This window comes from Etheostoma spectabile, chromosome 7 (genome assembly GCF_008692095.1).
Source record: "Etheostoma spectabile isolate EspeVRDwgs_2016 chromosome 7, UIUC_Espe_1.0, whole genome shotgun sequence".
Taxonomy (NCBI): domain Eukaryota; kingdom Metazoa; phylum Chordata; class Actinopteri; order Perciformes; family Percidae; genus Etheostoma; species Etheostoma spectabile.
The window spans coordinates 9,720,613-9,743,560 of NC_045739.1; the positions used below are offsets into that span (position 1 = coordinate 9,720,613).

Genomic DNA, 22,948 nt, shown 5'->3' on the forward strand with positions numbered 1-22,948 from the left:
GGTCCACCTCATTGATTTCTTCAATAGGGTGAATACTTGCAGCCTAAACGTGCAACACTGTTTGGTCTGTTGTTTGGGATCCTGAATAGCCCATAAAAGAGACAAGAACAAAGAGAAGGAAGTAGCTGGTGCAATAAAAGTTTCCCTTCAACTTATTCGTGGCCATTTGTGACATCCGCAACGTACAGATTTGAGGCAAATAAAGCGCAAAAGTTGGAAGGTATAATATCCCAGTACTACTGTTCCGGGAATAAAATGTCCTTTTCAATTTGGTATTAAGTAACGAATTAGTTGATCATGGGACATTACAAACGCAATAGCAGGATGTAACTATATGACTGAATTTTTAATCCACGATGTTACCAAACATAACACATTACATAACACAAAGTATTTTCACTACCTTAAATGCTAAATGAAATTTAAATTCAGACAATAGCATTGACGCCCAAAACGTTATGAAATTGGCGTTTGCTTTCTGTCCTGATTTGTCATGCTCACGGTGTCAGAATCAGCATGTGCACAGGATTTGTGAAAGCATTTGTTTCATTATAACAATTACTGTTCTGTCACCATGCAGTTGTTGTAATTTACTCATTATAAAAAGCTTTCAAATTAAAAAATTTACTTTAACTATTACAAATTAGAATGAATTATTTGAGTTTAAAAGCCCAGATTTTTCTCAATTGTTTGTCAGCCCACCCTAAAAACACGCGGGTCCAGGTTGTAAATAAAGGCTGAACACTAAAGCCAATGTGTGGACTGGAGAGGCAGGAATGCAGCAGAGGTTATGCCAGTGTGCAGAATTAGAAAGGTCATTCTTTCCCTCGTGTTTTAGCGTTTTATTGCGGCCCGTGAGGCAAATCACAAGCGCTGCTTTGATGCAGGAAGGAAAGGAGCCGTTTGGTCCACGTTTGCACGATCTTTAAACGGATATTATGAACGAATGAACTAGCAAGGTCTAAGACGAAAATTATATATATATATATATATTTAAATAGCATGGTACTAAGTACTAGCCATGTATATTAATAATTAGCATTAATAATTCATTAATGAAGTATATGCTCTTGATTTGTCTAGTTATCTACGGTGAATGCGCAATGGAGGCTACGCCTGATAGAAATCATACGTAACAGGACGATTATTATTAACATCACCATTAGTATTGTCATCATTTATTTTATTATTATATTTGTCGAGGTTATTATGTTAGTTACAATCATGTTGGATGGGTTTTAAATGAACACTTTAATTGGCTCTTCTGAAGGCCTAATTTAACAGCCTGCTCCCCCTGCAACACAACAGGGCCCATCCACGTCCATGAGCCTATAGCTTCTCTTTAGCATTCTTATACATCAATATCCAACAGCACAACATTACTCAGAATTAGTTATATGGGGCCTGTAAAAGTTCTGCATTATCATCCATGATTAAAAACACAGCGAGGAAGGCAAAGTCTGGTCTGCCCCTGATGCTTTTTCCTCTCCCCCGCTTCTAACCTTACTAATAAGGAGTAATTCCCATACTAACAATGTAAAGCCCTCTATAAGCACTTTACCATCGCTGGCTAGCCCAATTAATGTCCGGAAGTGTTCGACTTTATGCTCGTTAAGCACTCAGGAAGCTGTTGCCCAATGAGCGCATGTTGATCCACACATCATAAATTATGACCATTAGTAGGCAAAATTTTTGCCCTGTCGGGATTTGTAAGTGAGGTTCTAAATGTGGTGATGCGGACAGATTCATGACTTCATGGGGTTTTATGCGAACCTATCTCTGGTTTTAAAAATACTGCAGGGCAAAACAATAGACTGTGGTTTTTCCCTCTTATTTTAAACCAAGATTTACCTAACAACCTTAACGTCATGTATAAAAGACTCCGTCTCACTTCTTCTCTCCCCCTCTCTCTCTCTCTCTCTCTCTCTCTCTCTCTCTCTGCAGGCTAGTATTGGGCAGCAGCGGACACGACTCATTGCAATAGCAATGTTTCAGAAGGGAAAAAAGCAACGTGTGTAACAGTAGGTTAGAAGACTTCAAAGGCATCGCCAATAATTGTGTTTCACAAGATTAAAATGCAGAGACTGCTGAGCTTCAGCAGGGGACAGAAACACATGAAATCACTTTATGACACTAAAAATATTTTGTCTCGGCACAGACAATAATAAAACACAGAGGGAGCATTTCAGCAAACTGATCTTTGATAAGACAACCGCTTTCAACTATAAATGCACATAAAACGTACACACACACACACACACACACACACACACACACACACACAGTGATGTTTATGTGCGTAGTGATGTTCCACATGCTGAGGATGTTTAGAAATGAATTTCAATGTCAAAATGTTGGAAAGAAATCGAAGAAGTGGACTGGATTTGGAATTTGGCACAACCCATTTTTAACGCAGTTCGATCATAACTAATAACTGATGTTAAATTAGTAGGCCTACTTAAAATGTTAATGCTGGTGGTTTCAATGATAATATTTGTGATAATATATTTTGCTAATGGTGTAAAATGAAAATGGTGTAAATAAAATCTCATCCTGCTCATCATCAATGTCGTCAGTGATTATGTCACAGCATCATATAACACATCACTGCATCTCATTATATCAGAACAAAACAATAAATCAGAGCAATCTCTCATTCTCCGAGGTGACAACAAATCAGACACTCAGAAACACTCCTCGGTGTCAGCTCGTGCGGTTACCATGGATGTTACTCACTGGCAGCAGTGTATCAGCTGGGTCAGCTGACATCCGCAGTGAACCGCCGCCGAAAACCAGCAGCCATAAACAACAAGCCTCAACACCCGCCCACTTCCACACGACACACCTCTGATCGCTAGGGGGCACTGTCGGGATATATATGTGTGTGTGTGTGTGTGTGTGTGTGTGTGTGTGTGTGTGGTGTGTGTGTGTGTGTGTCAAATTGCATATGATATGATAGTAAGGCCCTTGGCACAAGCTGAATATGACAACAACTATGGAAACAATATTTAGAGCACACAAATGTAATTTGTCACTGCCTGGTCATTGGTGATGACAAAGTTTACTATCAGTAGGCAATTTATTACACATCGGCAAATCTCTAAAATGCTCCGCTAATGTAGGCTAAAGCGTTCAAGACACACGCAGGTGCCACTACAGCAGCCTCCCGTGCTACAGGTCAGAACATAACTACACAAAATAGACATCTCATTTGCTCACTCACTCACTCACCCAATCACTCACACACACTGTATCATTCATCATTTTGACCCAGCCAGCACCAGCTGATTGCCAAACACAACATGAAAACATTGGGAAAGAGTGATAGAGATATGTGTGTGTGATCTTACCCCTGCACGCTCTCCGTAGTTTGTTGCTTCGTTGTGGTCCAACACACCGGCTGAGGGGTCACGAGTGGGAAATATCTACAGAGATCTACCACGCACTGTCTTCACATCCCGGATAGGGAGCTCACGGAGGAAGGGTGTTTGTTTGCCGAGAAAAGTCTTTTCTAGCAGGCATGCTGGCTCCTTTTCTCTTCCCAGCCGCGGCTTTATTGCCTCCGGGGGGTGGGGGGGGATAAACGCAGCGGCGGCTAGAGGCGGCGACTGTCCCGAAGATCCCTCTGTCAGGAAGTCAGAGATCGGATGAATACCACACGAAGCAGCGCCAAAATTAATATAATAATATAATAGAGTTAAGAAAGAAGACGTTTCTACGCCCAAGCTTAGTCTGCTGCTGATACAAGGGAAGGACCAGAGAATAGACAACAGCATAAAGTTCATGTTCATAGAGCGTGTGCCACGTGTCTCGCCGCAGCCAATCGCAGGGAGGATTCAGTCGTAAACTTTTATTACTCAGCTGTAAATTTCTCTCTTTAACAACCAGGAATGTTTGCACCCATCTTTCCCATTTTCTCTTTTTCGATTGCACTAAACTAAAAATGGCCACATGACATGGTACGTGATACTAAGATTTCCCATATGTCACAAATTAGACGTGCGTCAAAGAAAAAATGACAGTTCCCCTGGTGGACAAGCTGTATGCCATGATGTACCCAAGCCAACGGGAAATGGAAAATAAAAGTGTGTGAGTAAGAAAAAGAGAGAGAGGGGAGAGAACAACAGAAACAGAGAGAGAGAGAAAGAGAGAGAGAGAGAAAGAGAGAGAGAGAGAGAGAGAGAGAGGGAGAGAACAACAGAAACAGAGAGAGAGAGAAAGAGAGAGAGAGAGAGAGAAAGAGAGAGAGAGAGAGAAAGAGAGAGGGAGAGAGAGAGAGAGAGCGGGAGAGAGAGAGAGACGTCCAATTAAACTTCAATTAGCTAAACGACACTTTCATATTAAGGCCATTTTCTCTCTGACTGATTCTCAGGATGGATTGCATGCCAGTAAGCACATATAAGGTTCCACTGATCACATGAAACATTAACTAGATGCTCATGGTACATGCGTAATATCCAGATTATGTCAAATGTAACTAGCCTTAAGTGCTGGAAGGAGTAGTCGTGTTTTTAAACTTGAAACACAGAAAAGGTGGAGTTTGAGGCTGCAGAGAACGGACACAAACACGCGCGCGCGCTTTCTAACCTTCTGACAAAGAAACAACATCCACTGTAAATCTTGTCCAAACTTTCAACAGGATATATAAGAAACACACACAGAGAAGGAAAAAATGACGCATTTGAAACTACGGACATACATTTTTTTTCTTCTTGGAAATGAGAACATGAGGCGGCCAAGGGTTTACAAGAAAATGTCTTCAGCTTTGACAAATATATTTCCTTAAAATATATTTAAGAGATAGAAGAGTAAGAGGATTCAAGATGAAGAGAACAATAGACGAGAAATCATTTAATTTGAGCATAGCGCAGGTTTTCCCCTTACAAGAACAAGACTTCTCGCTTTTTTTTTAAGAAAATGATGGCATGTAGTCTTAGTAGGCCTAACGAATAAAATAAACACTACACCCAAATAATCAGAGACATTTAAGTTACATACTTGGATAAGCGGTGCACCTTGTCCTTGCAGGCCGTGATCTCCACACTGAGCCTCGGCACACAGAGACAAAAGATGCAGACCCATCCGAGCCGTGCCTTTACACCACCAATAAAGTTTACAGCAGGTACACTAAACTTTATTGGTAATGTCAACCCTGTGGTAAAAGTACACACACACACACACACTAACACACACACAAGCAAACAAACAAACGGTGCAGAATAGCTGGGACTTAGGGACACATCCGGAATTTTCTAAAGAATACACCCACGTAAATAGAGAAATAAACACCCTGGATGGGCTGCGCTCTGACGCAACATTGTCTCATTCGGACAAATACAAGACACAATTGAGGGGAAACAGCCCTAAACTGAGGATCTGCGAGACCCTATTTGATTTTGTGGTATCAGCTTGGACTTACATTGAGGAAAATTGAAAAGCAATTTGTTAAAACGCAATCGTTAACCCTGCATGTAAAACTGCGCTTTCGTTTCGTTTTCATTCGTTAGGCTACACTAACTGTACCAATCAAACTGAATAAATGTTGCCCTGTTTATCTGTAAGTTCGTTTCCCTGAAAACAAATAAAAAGATTAAGAAACAACCGTCATGTGAAGAACATTATGCAGCTTTGTTTATTTTTTTTTTATTCTTATGTATGTGTCTAAAAACACACACCGATTCCGTTTAGGCCTTAATTATTCCAAAAGTCATAATCTACCTTTAAGCTTAAGACATAATCAAACTTTTGTTCCATTTGTATTTAACCTTTGAATTAAAGTGAAGTACCTAATAAGTAAATAGTATCCATTTAAGGAATAACAGTCCCACCTTACAGTAGTCCGCACGGGGAAGTATTTGTATCCAGAGTGTCTCATATACACATCGAATGGATCACTTCAGCTTGTTTAGATACTCTATAACTGAACGGATGAAAAGCAGACGGGCTGACAGACGTTTGAATAATTTAGCTGCATGACACAAAGAAAACTACACGGAGAGACGGTACTTTTAATTAGTCGAGATGTAGCCTAGTTCTAATACATTATATATATATATATATATATATATATATATATATATATATATATATATATATATATATATATATATATATATAATATTTATCTATATATACAAAAATATAGCACGTACTTCAGTAAAATGCAGGTAGAAATTCTGTCTGCTATAGTTGCCAAAATGTCATGATTTGAAAAAGAAGGATCAGATTACTATTAATACATGACCGAGTATTTTATTTATTGCAACATCTCAAGTGACCTATGCTGCACCGTTTGAGACACATGGAAGTGCTTGTGCTACTTCAATGAAACTCTGGTTGTATGTTGACTGTTAACGTTTATTCTCAACAGCCATCATAAAAGCAGCAGCAGCTGGACAGGAGAGGAGACACAAGGTGCTACCTGCACTTGGCCTCCTATCCGCTTTGATTTCAACGCTCTGATGTTTTCCGGAGGCTTGTCTGGACACAAAGTTTCACACCTTGCATGGTATAGACAGATAAAGCCTCCCTCGTGCTTTGTCATTATTTCGTCTGATTATTAACATCACGCCAGATGTTTGTTCATCTCATCTCAAACAGCCATTATTCATCCAGAGATTCATTAAGAACAGCTTCGTGTCTTCCCTGAAGAGAGGAAGTTTCTTATTAAGAGGATGAATCAAACACGACTCAGGCTTTGGAGGGTAGCATGCTGTGAATGGGATTCGCAACCTTTCCTTAAAAGGTAAAGTGATACGTCTACAAAAGCATGTCTGGCGGTTTTTAATTGAATAAGTTGAAAAGTTTAAATTAGGCTAACTTTAGCCAAGAGGCTATTCAATGTGCCTACGCCTCCTCTCCCCTCCTGCCACCGCCAGGAAATGGCCTTAGCGCATGTGGACGCAAAATCAAAGCATCATCAAAACATCCCCATTGCTGCACGTTTAGCCATTTCCACAACTATTGTTTGTATCACATTACTTCTGGATATGAAAACTGAGGCTCATATTTGGCTCCACAGCTTCACAAAGTTCATAAGTCGTTAGAGAGAGAAGCATAGAAGGGGAAAAAGGTCACATAATGTGTACGCTTAAACTGGACTGAGATGTTTATGAATGGGGGGGGGGGAATAATTTCAGTAACCGAGGCTGTAATATCAATACAAAACAGAAATTTTTGTGAGCCATTTTGTTTATTTGTAATTTTACATCAACAATGGCGGGGACACACAATTCCGTCTTTCACAGGAGAAACACCATGGAAACGAGCATATTGTTAACATCAATATATAACAAGACGTACATAAAGATTATATTCAGTGCAAAACAACTACGCTATGTCACCAGCACATTAAAATAAAAATTCCCTTATTTTAAAATCCTTGTAATTGTAGCATGTATTATCATACACAGTAAATGTGCGTTATAGGCAGTTTTAGTTGTTGGGAAAATAGCTTGCAATCGAATCAGAGCGATGCCACAAGTGAGAAATATAAATTCAGCAAAGGCAAAGCTCTGAGTTTAGGTAGTGCCGTGGTACAATCTCAAAATAGTTTGCTTGGCTTTAAACTAATTGTCTTCCCAAGACTCACAAATTGTCTTCAACAAGTGTATATTGTATATTGGGTAGGCTAAATGCTACATACATAACTTAATATAATGATGATATAGAACACTTTTAAAATTAAAACCATCTGAAATCTCTATATTCAGAAATCTCTATTGCAATTCCCCCAGGTTTAGGTAGCATCAAAGGATTTCAAACGATTGCATTTCCCTGGTAATCCTAGAAAAAGATGTCTGAGGAGCTAATGGCTATCTTTGTCTAGGCCATTCACATGAAAACGAGTAAAACAGTAACAGTAACAATTCGAATAATAAAACGTATGGTTCCTACACAGGTCGTTAGCCAATGTAACTGCTGCGATGATGTTTGAATACTTACTACTAAGTTATAGGCCATACATTTCGTTTACAATTTCGGAAAGGGTACTCTGAAATGACGTCCATGTTCTTTTTAATGTAGGCTATAATATATTTACAACACAGGTCGGCGTTGGTCATGTTCTGATCTTATTTGGCTATGCTTCTGAAACAGTTCTTAAAAGCAAAATTGGTAAAAAAAAAAAAAGAAAGAAAGAAAGAAAGAAAAAAAAATAGCTAAGTCTTTTCCATCTAACATGCGTTTTAATTGACCCTCTTTTGGCATGGATGACTGTTCTATCAAAGGAAATGAGCTACAAGCGTGTGCAGCTTCTACAGAATCCAAATCCAAATGCAACTCATGTTGGGATAATCGTGAGAAGGGAGAATTTTGTCTATTTATGACAGCAATATTTAAGAGAGATTCCTGTTTCCTCTTGACATAATGAAAGGGTGGTCATAAAGTTGACGCGCTCTCTGACTCCTTGTGACTTTTCGTCTCTTTATGGGACCTCTCTTTTTTTCTCTTTTTCAGCCATATAACCATAAAAAGGACCATAAAATCACTCCTTGGTCTCTTCTTTCTCTTCCGCTTCTTTCTCCTCTGCCTCTTCCCCTTCACCGTCCTCGTTGCCGTCATCCTCGGCCTCGGCTTCAGCCTCTCCTCTCTGACCCGGAAACTTGTCTTTGTTGTTTTCTTTTTTCCACTTCATCCTCCTGTTCTGAAACCAAATCTTCACCTGCCGCTCGGTGAGGCTCAGGGCGTGAGACACCTCAATCCTTCTCTTGCGGGTCAGGTAAGGGTTGAAGAGAAACTCCTTCTCCAGTTCAAGAGTTTGGTAACGACTGTAGGTTTGCCTCCCATTCCGTCTGCCTGGGGCTTGAATAAAATAAAGCCAATAGGTTAGCTGGACTGACAACGCTCCCCAATAAAAAAAAATCATTCACATGACTTATAATTAATTCCGCGTTTGCAGAATTAATGGATACTAATCGTTCAGCTCCTTCATTTAGCTTGCACTCCTATTCACATTCACTCATTAAGAGCGGGGGAGCCCTTATTTAAAGTGTGAGATGGATAAATCTGTTAAGCAATACAGGTCGTATTCCGTGTGGAGTTTCTAAACGTAATTGTATGTTTCATTCATGTTTGTGCCATTTACAGATCTGTCTGCAGGTGCTCCGACTTTTACGCTCACTTTCACTAAAGAGTTGGTGGTGAGTGTGAGAATATTCTGGATTTGTATTGAAAGTGGCTATCAATTATTAATTACTATATCAATAAATTTAGGCTAGAGTGTCCTATATTGCCATCAGTGTGTTGATGATAAATTCCTCCAAACCAAAATCAATACATTCTATTTTAGATTAGTTTTTAAACCATACGTGTAGAAGCACATAAATTAGTATGGTTTTCCTCACTAGCAACAGGGCCTATACAAGCCTGGTTGAGATTTTCAGCCACACACAGAGCGACACACACATAAGGAAAATAAGAAAAGACAGGGGGCAGGGTATGAGAAAAGAGATGCACTGTAACAACAGATGGGGTCAGGCTAATGATAAATATCTCTGAGATCAAAATGAAGCTTACACCTGTGTGGAGTTAATGTAGCCTGATAGCCAGAGCAGAATGATCCATGAATGGAAGAGGTAATATCTACAAAGCCCTTATGGTTATGGCTGTATGAGTCTGAGCCACATTGGGCCTGTGGGTCAAATTACCCCCAAACCCCTAAAACCCGGATTCTGGATAATCGGGGCATGTTGTGTTTCAGCTAACCCTCCTGTCACTCTGCATGCTAGTGTGTGGCACCACCATATTTTAAACTATGGCTTATTCATTCTTCCCCCTTGTGCGTTTCGAGTTTGTGAAATATCTTATGACAACGATAATTGACTTCAAAGAGCTGCTGTCATGAGCTGTGATCAGCAATTCGTTGGTTAAAGGCACGTTTGAAAGCAAAAATTCAGCCCTGTATGGACATGTGCTGCAGAGTTAACAGCAGCATGCAGCACCGGTTGTATGTGCCCTATCATGTTCCCTGACTTATTTCGTTTTATAGTTAAGAGACACCCTCGTGTATATTCAAGAATATTTAGCACAAATGCAAACAGACACATACACCCAAGCACACACATACACCCAAGCAGACACACACACGCACGCAGACACACACACGCACACACATACACGCGCGCGCACAGAGTAACATTGAAAGAATAGGAAATATTTCTGACCGTGGGGTCTCATCCAAGGAAACATAAGACTGGGACTGGAGTTTTGATTTAAGTGGCCTTGTCCTTCTCCGGGGTTAGAGCTGCTCGACGATTTACAGTCTGGGTATTGCGCTAGGCTTGCGTCTTGCTGGGTACCATAAAGCGTTTGCCTCGGAAGGGCTTCATATCCATAAAATTTCGTTGCATCCCCGTGGCAAGCCAAAGCGCAGGGGTTTTGCTGGTATCCGGGGTTGGAGATCCCAGTGGTCCCGTGGTGGAAAAAGTCTTGCACATGATGGGACGGGTGCTGAAAGCCCGGTGCGGCTGCTCCGGGTCCGTAAACCAGCGTGTGGCTGCGGGCAACGCTTTGTGGAAACCTGCAGTCGTAGTAAGTTGGCTCCAGTGATTCGCTGCCTTTGTACTTAGAAAAAAGAGGATTAACAAAATAGGAGCTCATGTTTAGTTAGCATCAAGCAGACGGGCTCTCTCGCAGAATATCTCCTTTAGGATGATGGCAGCCTTTTGTTTAGGGTCCCAACTCGCACAGCGCGCACAGGCAGACAAACCGGAACTAGGAGAAACGCTGCCCCTTTGGACAATCTACGGCAGCTCACTCTGTCTGAGCCGTTCCTCTCATCCGATTTCTCTCGCAGTCGTGATTGTTTTCCCCCAGATTTCGCAGGCTCAAACCCGGCTCATGGTATGTGCTTTGGGTGTGCCTTAGCAAAGGTTAAAGCTGGCTTGCTCCACCGGCACAGTCACAGACGCTGCTCTTTTCTTTCTTTTTCCTTTTTTTAGCTTCCCACCGAACCACCCCCACCACAAGCGCCCCCCACCCTCCTCCACCCCCACCCCTTCATCTTCCTACGACCGGTCAGACGTGGGCCCTACGTATATCCACCTTGAAGGAGCTGCACTAATCATAACCAACAACCCAAGAGGCTTTAAATATGATCAATGTTATGTTTATCACAAGAAAATCTTTGTTATTAGCTGATCAATGGAAATGTGGACTGGTTAAGATAAAGACTAAGACACATTACACACATACACTTTGCTAGTTGTCGTATGGAGGGTATGAGGTGTACAAAGCAGGGAAGGTTCCCTCTTTAAAAACGGATAAAGCTGTTATGAGTTGCTGTTTGCCCTGCCAGGCCCTACTGAAGCTTATACACTGATTTCTAGAAAATAGTGGAGCTTTTATGGGCTCCAGGAGGTCAACATAGCCTTTGGGAAGTATGAACACTAACACGTTACATAAAGCAACGCCAAAGCAAAACAACATTGAAACTATGACATACAAGGGAAACAATGTATGAGAATAAGACATAACATCATCCTCGTGTAATCGAGTAAAGGCCAGGGCGACACACTTGCACCATGAGCTGTAAAACACCGACACACGCAAATATAAACACGACCTGTGAATACTAGGTGCCACTTACTGACCCCGTAAAACCGACGAGGATAAGCAGTAAATCTCCCACGTGGAGGAGTTCATAAAATTTTACATCAGATGTTTAGCTACAATGAGCGCGCGCGCATTTCCCAGCTCAATAGTTGTATGGGCTCTATCTCCAAATATGCCAGTGTGGTTTTTGGCGGTTACTGACGTTTTATACACATCGTCGTAAAATATGTAAGGCGCACTGGGCGAATTTATAGACCTTTCACACACTATAAATATGCAGATTGCCAATCATTGTTGCAGACTTCTTGGGGACTTTGAGCTGCTGGTACCGACGTCACAACCGACAGGATAGAAATGAGCAGTAACTGTCTTTTTTTAGCAAGCAGTTACGATTAAATTATTTTTATTATCAACATTACTATAGCCTACTAATATTATGTATTATGATTTTTATGTTGTATGATGTGATTATTATGACCTATAATGTTGTTGATGTTGTTTCTGCTGTCAGTGTTGTTTTTGCAAATTGTTATTAAAGACCTTATATGTTTTAATTGTTTCTGGCTGTTCATTTATTATGTTATTGTTGTGTAAATTATGTGTTTCTTTGTTTGTTTTTCTTCTTAAGTATTTTAATACAGTTTTTTTTTATTTACACCATGAAATAAAATAAAAACAAATGCATAAAAAAACTAAAGAAACTAAGAAACTAAACGCAATGCCGTATTTTCCTATCCAAAATGCAGATATTATAGCCTTTTGTCAAAACTAAAAACCTGCCCGAGCAAAACAATCCTATTTTTATTTAGTACACAATAATAATTAAATAAATACCACAACCTCCCAATTAACTCATCAATTTAGGGGTAATGAGAGAAGTGTTTAAACCGAGAAAGTGACAAAAGGTAAAATAAAAATGTAACTCACGAGACAGAAAAAAAAAAAAATAAAATAAAAATCCTGTTCATGCACACACTCTGTGTCCAACACAACAACCAGCTCGCTGCATTCTGGAGTTCTGCTCTGTGGCCTATTACACAAAATGCGGTGGATGAGCATGTCTGTCATTTTGTCATCGACAAGTTACTCTTCATTTTTCAGCCAAGCCACACAGCTGTAAAGAAACCTTTTAACGCACAGACCTTGCTCAAAACATGGACCAACAGCGTCATCTAGTGTACAGATGTGTGCCTAAACCTAAATGAATCCACCAATGAGAAACAACTGTGATGTGGCCAGAAAAGGGTCTCCCCATTTGTCCAAACGTTATACGTATCACGTCCTTTTCCTGAAATAAAGCAGCGTTAAAGAAGCCATTTACTACCAGATCTGTAACTATACTACTAACAGTCTCCTCTGTTTTACAGCAGGCTTGAAGTAGTTGTTGGGCTGTATCCTTTTTCCTGCCATGGCCGCTGCCTCCTCTCAAATAAGAGATAACAGAGCTCTGCAAAACTCACATTTGTGCACAATAACTATTGACGTTTCTCCCTCTAATTGTAGGCTAATAGCCCACTCATGTGATGAAGTGCGGCTGGCTCACATGGCAAAAGTCCTCTGAACAGTGTGCACGACTCTCCTTTGAAGGGGTCCACCACCACCGTCCATTAAAACCATAAAGTAATTTAGCCCAGACGTCTAGCCAGTTAGTCGAGTTTGCTTTGTTCGTCTGCATTTGAGACAAACAGCCGAGCTCCAACAGGGGCTGTAAAACTGACAGTTTTGTCCGAGCTGAGCGGAAATGCACTGGATTAGGCTTTGAAATTACAGCATCCTGTCCGTATTGTTTGCCACCACAAAAAGGCAATTTAGGCCTAGCACAGGAAACAAATGCGAGACTTGGGAAATTGTCCCTCACGTTTACACTCAATGTTTAAATTTAGTCTCAGACTTTCTGATCGCCTGTGGGCCTGGCGAACGTATTCAACCAATACGATTATTATAAAGATAATTCATTTAGAAAAATACTCCATAGCAGTTGCTAATATTGATACACGAATACGTTCTTGGAAGTGTGACAACTGCACAAATAGTTTTTGGGGTTCTTTCAAACATAGCATAGGGCATAGAGCAATAAAACAAATATCGTGCATGTATCCCATATATCTTTTGCTCCTATACGTTTTTTGTTGAAGTTAAATAAACTATAGCCTACAGCTACATATCAATATAAGTAGAACCGTAAAATGCAGAGTTAATTGTTTTACAGTAAAACCGGTGCTTATTAGAGGAATGTACTTGTCTTCTCAAAAAGACCAAACAGGGCTATTTGTGTTTATTTGGCGCGTGTGCACTTATCCAGAATTATCCATATATATGCACCTGTAAATACGTGGCTGAGGCTTAAAGAATGCTAACTAAGACCCCAATTTGAAGTTATGCAAAGCTAAATAAAACAATGTTTAACTGCTCTGACAACGTTGTGTTTTCGACCTCGCCATTATTTGCGGTGGCAGAGCTCATTTAGGCCTTTGCTTGCTTGGAGGAATGCTCCTCGGCAAAAACGTAAGACAAAGAATTGTGGAGACATAATTATTTAGCAAATTTCCCTCTGTTTGCAACAGTAATTTGGTAACTCCATTTATCTGCGGGATTTTTTTATTTATTTAATCAAGCAAATAGTTTGGTGATATTTAATGAGATCTTGTTTGTTAGGCCCTCTCTGCCGCCTAGTACTAATTACTAAATGTGTTTGGTCGCAAATATAATACCCTCGTGAGTCCCAATGAACACAGCATACAAGCACTTAGAGATAATGTTTATATTTGCAGAGGTCTTCTACACTCTATCGTTAAACTCGTAGGCTACAATCAAAAAAGATGCACAAATACAGCAACAGCTATCACAAAAATACAAGACAGACAAGTCCGATGGCAGATGTTCAGTTTCTGTACAAAATACTGCACCTGCACAACAACGTACAAAGGAAGAAACATGAAAGAAAACATTCACATCATAAGTTATGGGATTGTGAAATTCAAAAGAATTCAAGTATTCTCTTTCTTCAGACAGTTTTAACATGTCCAAAACTGCACTTGTATAATTTCTCTTACAAAAAAAACGTAAAGGTATTTCGAAGTGAAGGCAGCACGTAATTATCTCCCTTAGAAGTATCGTCTTTTCTTCTTTCTTTTTTTAACATAGGTGAACACATGAGTGTGCACTGGAAAATAACAATCAGAATCAAACAGTCTCGAAGTTAAGGTTAATAAAAAATCCAACAAAGTGATAAATACGAAGAGGAAGAGAGAGAGGGGGATCATCGTGTGTTTTGGTACATCTGTGCTGTTCATGTGACTAGTGGTTACTATGGTTGTTTTGTGACTGCAGTCCACATTATTGTTCTTTGCTGTCGTTCTTTTCTTTGTTCATTTTCTTCATCTTCATTCGCCGGTTCTGAAACCAGATTTTGACCTGTCTCTCGGTCAGATTCAGGACCCTCGCGACCTCGAATCGGCGGTCTCTAGTAAGGTACATATTGAACAAAAACTCCTTTTCCAGTTCGAGAGTCTGGTACTTTGTGTAAGGACATCGCTTCTTCCTCGTGGAGCGGGCGTGTATCCAATTTGCCACAGGGTTATCTGCAAGTAAAAATCATAACAATAATAAAAATAATAACAATAATAATAGTAATAAAGACTAAATATATGGGCAACACTGTGAGGCATTTTAAAAACTGAAACAATGACAACATTTGCCTTTGGATTTACAATGCCGTGGGCTCATCACGAGGGGCTACAACTGAAAACAATGACAAAACATACACAAGTTTAATGTTTACCATTAAAGCTAAGCTGATAGTAAAAATGTTGAGGGAAGATTCTCAGCCTCAGACTATCAAACCATACACTGATTTGCTTCCTTGTCCCCTTGACTTGTGAGTAACACCGTCGTAAAATACTCAATGCGCTTATTCACTTTATTGGCCCATAAAATGGCCCGTGGTTCAAGCCTTTACAGGTCCGTGGTGAAAGTCCTCCAGTATCTCCCTACATTCCTCAAGTTGGCTGGAAGAGTCATATGAATTTGTTTTGGACCCAGACAGGAGGGGACATTTTCATATCTATATGCAATATATCATCTTCTCTTTATTATGTGGGTAAATAATGTAGGCAAATATATGACCATCAAATTGAGCCAGGAATTGGCTTTTCCTCACTAGACGGGCCTAAATGGAAAAAAAAACAGGACTGGAATTCGGCTTATAGGGCTGCATGTGCCGTGCGTAATGGCACTGGGTCAACATCTGTACGTAAAAAGGCATTATAAAGGATTTTTTTATAAAGCATTTACTGATGAATATTATATCACATGTCGGTTTACGTTGTTCTCTTAAAAGAGCACCTTGCATGTTTTAACACTATGCAACAGCCTTCCAAATTCAACGTCTTCCTGTAGGTTTGAGTCCATGTTTACAACCCCGTCTGGTTTTATAGCCCCAATATTAGCCTAGTAGCGTTTGTCTTTTATAGTTCCTAAAGCTTTCCCCCCTAGCAAAGGCGATTCTGCTCAGCTGAAAAGGGAGGATGAAACAGTTTATAATTTCACGTTATGCGGGACGTTAAAATGCTTCTAAGCAAAAGCAGCTTTACACAATCCCAAACCAAAACTCCCACTCGGTTGTAAAAGACTGTAGGAGCTTGAACTTACTCGGATCTAGCTCCGGCTTCTCGTCTTTATGTTTCCCTGAAGTCAGGATCTCCGACTCGGGAGAGGGGATATTTTGCTGCGTCTTCTCTCGCATGTCAGTCGACGAGCAGTACAGATAATCCGTGTAGGTCCGTCCGCTGGAGCCGAGACACTCGGCGGCTCTGTGCTCCTGAAAGGCGTCGGGCTTCAGCCCATAATGCCTGCTGTTCCCCGGATAGCCATGGAAAGGCACGGCGCCTGATATCGGCTCCAGCCATGACCGCATATACCTCGAGTCTGTGCTTAAATGAGGTTGGTGACTGTATGGATGGTAAACCACAGATGACTGGGAGTGTACAGGGGTCCAGGAGGTGGAGAACACGGGTGCCTTGGGTGCGAAGCTGCAGGAAGGAAAGTCAGCACACTCCGGTACTAGAGACGTCGGACGAGGGCCGGCTGGGTGCGAACCGGGAGCCGAAAACCGAGCTGCAGCAAGGACATCCTCGTTTTCATGGTTGATCAAGGAGTCCACATAATAATTACTTATGGGACCCGTGGTCGACATGTCGAAGCTTCCCCGACTCTTTTACATGCATCCGATTATTATATGGAGTGTATGTGTACTTTTTTATCTAGCCATAGAACAATCAAGGCAGGTAATTATTTCTCAGCGCTTCCCTGGCTGCTATTGGCTGCCTCGCCGACACGTGATTCTATTTACCCCAGCAAAAATTGTACAGTGGATCAATGCGCCACTTATCCTGGGATACCATTGCACATAATCGGATTAAAGAATGTGCTCTTTTGCTCTTACTCTGGGACGTATTAGAGGTAACTTTAACAACCCTGTTTCTTTAATAAAGAAAACTTGCCTTTTTAGTGCTACTAGTGGATCTTTCTCTAGTCGCAGTAGACCTGCGCACTGTTACGTCTAAAACCGAGCAAGGCACTATTTGATGGTGTAATCAATCTCTGTCTGGCAAAATCTATCGCAGACCGGCGTTATTGCAATGGATAGTATTACAGCATTACAGTGTTTATTGTATCGCTGACGCCTTTTATCTTTATCAAAGCAGCAGCACATTTGATAAGGTGAAGGGTTTATAACTTCCTGTGTTATGCTGTTTATTTTCGCCTTCACAGTAGCTACATATAGACAAGACAGACAAGAGAGGGAATCAAAATACGGGATGCAGGATACTCCAACAATTAAGTTTACACCGTTTAAACGAGGGCACAACCAACCCAACATTTTGGATCTGCGGAGATAGGAGAGGAGGGGATTCAGATTCTTGACAGGCAGCCCACTGCAGCGGGTTATATTCGGCTAGTGACCGTCTATGTTTTTATGCCCATCAATAAATTTTAACGAGGACCATTTGATTGTTCATAAACGTGTCGTTAATAAGACTGCATCCGAGTTCCTCGCTTAACATAAAACCACCACCACTTTATGCACACGAAACAATTCCTATCAAACAGAAAGGCCGGAGACAGGAAACAGAAGACTGCAGAGAGCAGAGGAGGTAAAAAGGTTCGTTAAAGGTCTAACTAGATGAAAGCTTTTATAACAGGGATAATGTTACTCTTATATCTAATGACAAGAGTTTACCGTTTTGCCCTGAGATATACTAGAGTAGCTTGTCAGTTAGTAGACTGTGAATCAACCCTGAACTCTTCTGCAGGGCTGCAGCGCCACAGCAAATAACACAATACTAATATACGATGAAACAAGACTAACCGAAGAAGACACCAGTGTCCCAGGGAACACTATTTAGAAATATAAAGCTTTATTGCAGACAAAGGTCCATATTACACATTAGACTAATTGTGACATAGATACTGAACGTGTAATGCACATGTGTAGACTGGATGCGGTCGACAACAACATAGCGTTATTAAATCCTAAAAGCTGCACACGTTCTATTCCTGTGATGTGGTGACTTTGGTGCAGGAGTGTGTATTTGGACACGTTTGAGAAACGGTGATGCTGAGTGTTATTCTCATACGTTTTAATCTTACATGTATGCACGCATGTTTTACCTGTGAATGCAATTTATGTCGTGTTTTACGATGATGTGCGTAATTGCTGTTTGAAATATGCTTTGAAATATTTCTTTGATGTTTTGAAATATTTCTTTTACTGTTGCCCAGTTGTTTGAAAAAAAAAAACAACCGAATTGAACTGTTGCCAACTTTAAGATGAGGGAGCTAAATAAGGGTGTGTAGCCCTGCAAGAGTGAAATTATAGTGCAGCCGAACAAATCCCACGTCACTATGCTGGAATTAAAACAAACTGCATGGGTGCACTGTGTTCAGAAATACGAACTGACAGTTTGACCAGAGAGCCAAAAAGACCAATTTTAAAAGAAATCCCAATTTATGAGTAGATATGATAATAACGCGTGGAGTGTATCGGTAGGGAAAATCTCTAGAAAACAAATCTTGCCTTTGTCATTGCCAAGCTACAAGAATCACATGTTGTCACTAATTAGTCTTGACTAAATTTAACTTTAGTATTAATTCCATACACTTGGAAAACAACGGACATGTTATCTGGACGTCATGACGTAAAACAAAATGTAATAAGCATCAGCATTAGGAAGTGCGATGTTTGTCATGCTGCTGAGTTCAGATTCAACCATGAAATTTAAAAGGCCAGACGCCAGACCTTAACCCGGATTACGCCAAATGGTGTCCTGGTGAGTGCTGATGAATGCGCAAGTCTGCGGAGAGTCAAACATTTCCCCACATGTCCGCAGAAATACAACCCTTTAACAAATGTCTCTAAAAAGCTCTAAGTCCATTTATGTTCCATTAAAGCAGAGTAAAATTAATTAATTAATAAAATAAAAAATAATTAATTGGCCATTTATAACCATAACATATGGTCTAATAAATACACTATAAAGCTCATTTCTATGTCTAGAGTAATCTTGTGAATAATCCTTCGTATTGTTTTGGGTGTGCGCCTGTTTTGAAAGAGAGTGAGCGCGTGTGTGTGTGTGTGTGTGTGTGTGTGTGTGTGTGTGTGTGTGTGTGTGTGTGTGTGTGTGTGTGTGTGTGTGTGTGTGTGTGAGTGAGAGTGTGTTTGTGTGTGAGTGAGTGAGTGAGTGTGTGTGTCTATTGAGGAGAAGTGAGAATTTTCTTTTTTTTTTTACAATGCAGCCTATCTTTTCAGTCGTTTATCATGTTTGTTGGGTTATAATAATAAAAACGATTGCATCATTAAACATTCATTTGTTGTTGTTTATTTCTGGCATGGAAGAAATGCTTCTTTGTTGCATCGCTAAACATGTCCTTTTCAAAACATTTGTACCTATAGAAACACGGTTTGCTATTTGCTATTTTGTAAACAAAAAGTGAGCTAATGGTTTGTCACTTGGTTTTGAACATGATCCAGTACCACCAATAGATGTAAAAGAAGACTAGAAATAGATAAAGAAAGTAACAGTACACGTTAGGAAGAAGAAAAATGATACGAAACTGTTGGGTTTGGTTTTAGATTGGCTCTGTCGTCTATAGTCAAGTGAGGTCCATTTTATTAATTTTGTCCAAAATCCCAAATTTGCCTCTGAAGTCTTTACAGCCTGTACAACTCACACCATCTAGACTCGGATCATAGAGCTTACTTTGTGTTTTCATCTTCAGGGTAATTTGTCCTATACGTCTCAAATGCATAGTAATTAATACAGGCCTACGTTTATAACAGCTAAATAAATGAATGAAAACTGATTGAAACTGATGCTAATATTTCGTCTGGCTCTGACATTTCTACACGTTACACGATTCGGTTTTCTACTCAAAATAATGACCAAATACGGATTATAAAAGGCATATGGGGATAATGTTAGCATGCGCGCGGTGGATAATGTTGTTTCTGTCTTAGATAATAAGCTAACGGACAAAAGAAATTCAGTAAGACCTAGTCTGGGTGTATTGGAGTTGCCGCAGTGCGATGACGCTTCATATTACTGGCAAAAACAAGTTTTAAATGACTTGCGCCTATTATTGAAGATGAAGCCTAGATTTCGGATAGCCTCAATGTAGTTTCCCAGATATAATGCTAAGAACGACAACTATTGAACAGGGCAGCATCAATGAATCATGAATCTGTCCGTATGGTTAAACAACAAAACTACATCTCCAGACGGAACAGTTTAAATGTGTGAATGGTAGATTATGACTGGCTGCAGATTACCATGTGTTTGTGTTATTATAATCATAAAGTAGATAGAAGCACAGAACACGAAATACTGATTATTAATGAGCATGTAAAGATGATTCGTCTTCATTGTCAAGCGAGTCTGAACTTTGTTTGTTGTCACTTTCATTAGCACAACCACTTTGTGTCATTGCTGAATGGATGAATACAAACAAACGCTCTTCGTTGCAACATGACTTTCTATTATCAGACACTTGCAGTCCCATTTGTTGGCTTCTGTGTGATGACAGAGCAAAGGCGCTTTAACTATTCTATTAGTACTGAAGATATTAAATGTAGCCTAATGTCCTAAAAGAAACAGTAAACACTTAAGAAAAGTACATTTGCCCATGAACCTCCAACAGGCCATTCTTCTAAAAACACACGCACAGCGCAGATAAACCAACGAAGTTGTTTAATCTGGCCTATATAGGCCACATTTTTTAACCATATTATACGCGCTTAAACTCTGCATATGGAAAATTCAACTTGGATATGAAAAGTTATTTATAACACCCATGTGCTGACAGAACGTAGACCGCACATATGCCCCTGCAAATTACAGTTTCATCCAAACACGCCTCTTCATGGTAAATTATCTTTCTAGACTGTCCCAAAAGCATTTTAAATCAAAACACTTGATAAAATCCATCCATTTTTCAGCCTAAGATGATCTGAGAGCTAATACTGATTAGATAGATAGATAGATAGATAGATAGATAGATAGATAGATAGATAGATAGATAGATAGATAGATAGATAGATAGATAGATAGATAGATAGATAGTGACTAGGCCTGCCGCTGGATGGCAAACATTTTGCATTATCGTCATCTTTTCGTGGTAAGACAAGGCGAGGTAATTCATGAGGGATATGGATCATCATCTCTTGAATAAAAATAAGCTATTTGTGGTATTTTTGCAGCCATGTTGATTCTGCATATACAGCTAAGTTGATTGCCAGTTTCAAACCACGCTACGAGGATACAAATATTCCCAATTATTACAATTTTTTAAAGCTACATATTCAGTTTCACTTCCCCACCAGTGTTCAATATAATAAAACAAATCGAAACATATTCCAGTGAAATAAAGTTGACGGCCCTCGTCTTCTGAATCAAATCTACCCACTTTATCTTTAAAAAAAAATGAACGCACGAGGAGCTTATTTCCCCCGATATCCCACAGAAAAAGCTATCATGTATGTCAGAAAAAAGGAAAAAGAAATCCGTTAGCATAGTTGGATCATGTCTGATCATGCCAGTGGCGGTAACACATCTTGAGTTGTCCCAAGGAAGTGGCTGACTAAAGCCTTCAGTTCCTGTGCGCCACTACAAAGTGAAATAAATTGCTTTATGTGTATATGGTTTTAGGGTGAATCTGTGCAGCTCTCGGGGCTGTTTCCAGCGCTGTAAAGTCTTTGTCAGTGATACATTCCAAGGGAGATACTCATTCACTGAGCTGAATGAAAGTGACTTTGGATTCCAGACTGTCTCTTCCAGTTGCACTACCGCCAAAGAGAGGGGGGGCTGAGAAAACAAGGGGAAATAGGGACCAGGATAAACACTGGACTGTCTTGCAGAAAAGATGCTGACTGCGCCAAAAAACAACTGTTAAGTAAATAAGTTATAGTCTTTCTTTTGGATACACTCATCACTTTCCTCAAGATTTTCCTTTTCCTTAATGGCCTATATTCATTTCACCTCCGCTAAACACATCCATAATGTTAATAATAAAATGGATTAGGCGAGACTTAAATAAAGTTAGGCCCATCTATGATGGTTAGTGGCTCACCGACTATAATTTCCGATATAAACAAATAAGCATATGTGCCAACATTAAGTCAAATAATTCAGTGTTGTTGAAATAAAATGTAATTTAATAGTGAGGCTATTGTAATCAAAGGAAAATGGAAATCATTTGTATCTATAAACTCGACCTACGTCTTAAAAACGTATGTCTTAATAGTTAGAGCAATATATTACATTTATTTAAGATTAGCTAGTATTATTTTAGATCAGCTCATTAACGAGAGGGGGGGGATTAAGAACAAATAAAACATGATATAAACTAAAGTAGTTAATCTATTGAATGTAAAAAAAAAAACAGATGGGAAAAAAAAGAGGAATGGCATCTGACTGAAAAAATAAAATAGGCCTCAATTAGCAAAATGTGACTTCTAATGGGAAGTCATGATGTGTGTTGAAGTTTGTGGAAACAATTCAATTCAATTTAAGAGTTAGATCATAGTATCACATATATTTTACTATTAGGCCATTTCTCAGTATAAAACTTCGCAGCAAATTGGAAATTGTAGTCTACGGCATTTTGGAATAATAGCCTACATTTCAAGCAGCCGTGTATCAGCTTTAACAAGAGCATGCTCACATAATATCATGGAAATATCAATACGCACCCATTTCCTGTTATAGACCCAGATTAATTTGTCAGATAAATTAATGAGTCAAATTTGTGACATATATCTATCTATTGGTATCTATCTATCCATCTATCTATTCGAATCCCCATAAAGCAGCTGAAACCACTAAACAAACCTAAGCAG

The 22,948-nt window shown here is 39.8% G+C and overlaps 3 protein-coding genes across 7 annotated transcripts in view; all 3 read right to left on the reverse strand.

Moving 5' to 3' along the window:
- Positions 1-22,948, reverse strand: part of LOC116692648 (homeobox protein Hox-C10a) — a 54,667-nt gene that overhangs the window by 26,933 nt on the left and 4,786 nt on the right. For 2 of the 5 annotated variants that reach the window (XM_032521111.1, XM_032521109.1), the window contains exon 3: positions 3,351-3,625. The exons of the other annotated variants lie outside the window; for them this stretch is intronic. The gene's annotated coding sequence lies outside the window, so the exon portion shown is untranslated. The remainder of the gene's footprint in view (positions 1-3,350; positions 3,626-22,948) is intronic. 5 annotated transcript variants of the gene reach the window in all.
- hoxc8a (homeobox C8a) lies at positions 7,180-10,916 on the reverse strand. The gene is made up of 2 exons (XM_032521122.1): positions 10,164-10,916; positions 7,180-8,802 (listed from the first exon to the last, which is right to left on the reverse strand). The coding sequence occupies exons 1-2, from the start codon at positions 10,597-10,599 to the stop codon at positions 8,486-8,488; spliced, it is 753 nt and encodes a 250-aa protein (XP_032377013.1). The 5' UTR covers positions 10,600-10,916; the 3' UTR covers positions 7,180-8,485.
- On the reverse strand, positions 14,291-16,766 carry hoxc9a (homeobox C9a). Its single transcript, XM_032521127.1, has 2 exons — positions 16,204-16,766; positions 14,291-15,134 (listed from the first exon to the last, which is right to left on the reverse strand). The coding sequence occupies exons 1-2, from the start codon at positions 16,745-16,747 to the stop codon at positions 14,890-14,892; spliced, it is 789 nt and encodes a 262-aa protein (XP_032377018.1). The 5' UTR covers positions 16,748-16,766; the 3' UTR covers positions 14,291-14,889.

Excerpts from the sequence above, each read along its gene's own strand:
- hoxc9a (XM_032521127.1), bottom strand. The coding sequence starts at position 16,747 with ATGTCGACCACGGGTCCCATAAGTAATTATTATGTGGACTCCTTGATC. Across the intron at positions 15,135-16,203 it reads GAAGCCGGAGCTAGATCCGA|ATAACCCTGTGGCAAATTGG; the intron begins GTAAGTTCAAGC and ends TTTTACTTGCAG.
- hoxc8a (XM_032521122.1), bottom strand. The coding sequence starts at position 10,599 with ATGAGCTCCTATTTTGTTAATCCTCTTTTTTCTAAGTACAAAGGCAGC. Across the intron at positions 8,803-10,163 it reads TCCTTGGATGAGACCCCACG|CCCCAGGCAGACGGAATGGG; the intron begins GTCAGAAATATT and ends ATTTTATTCAAG.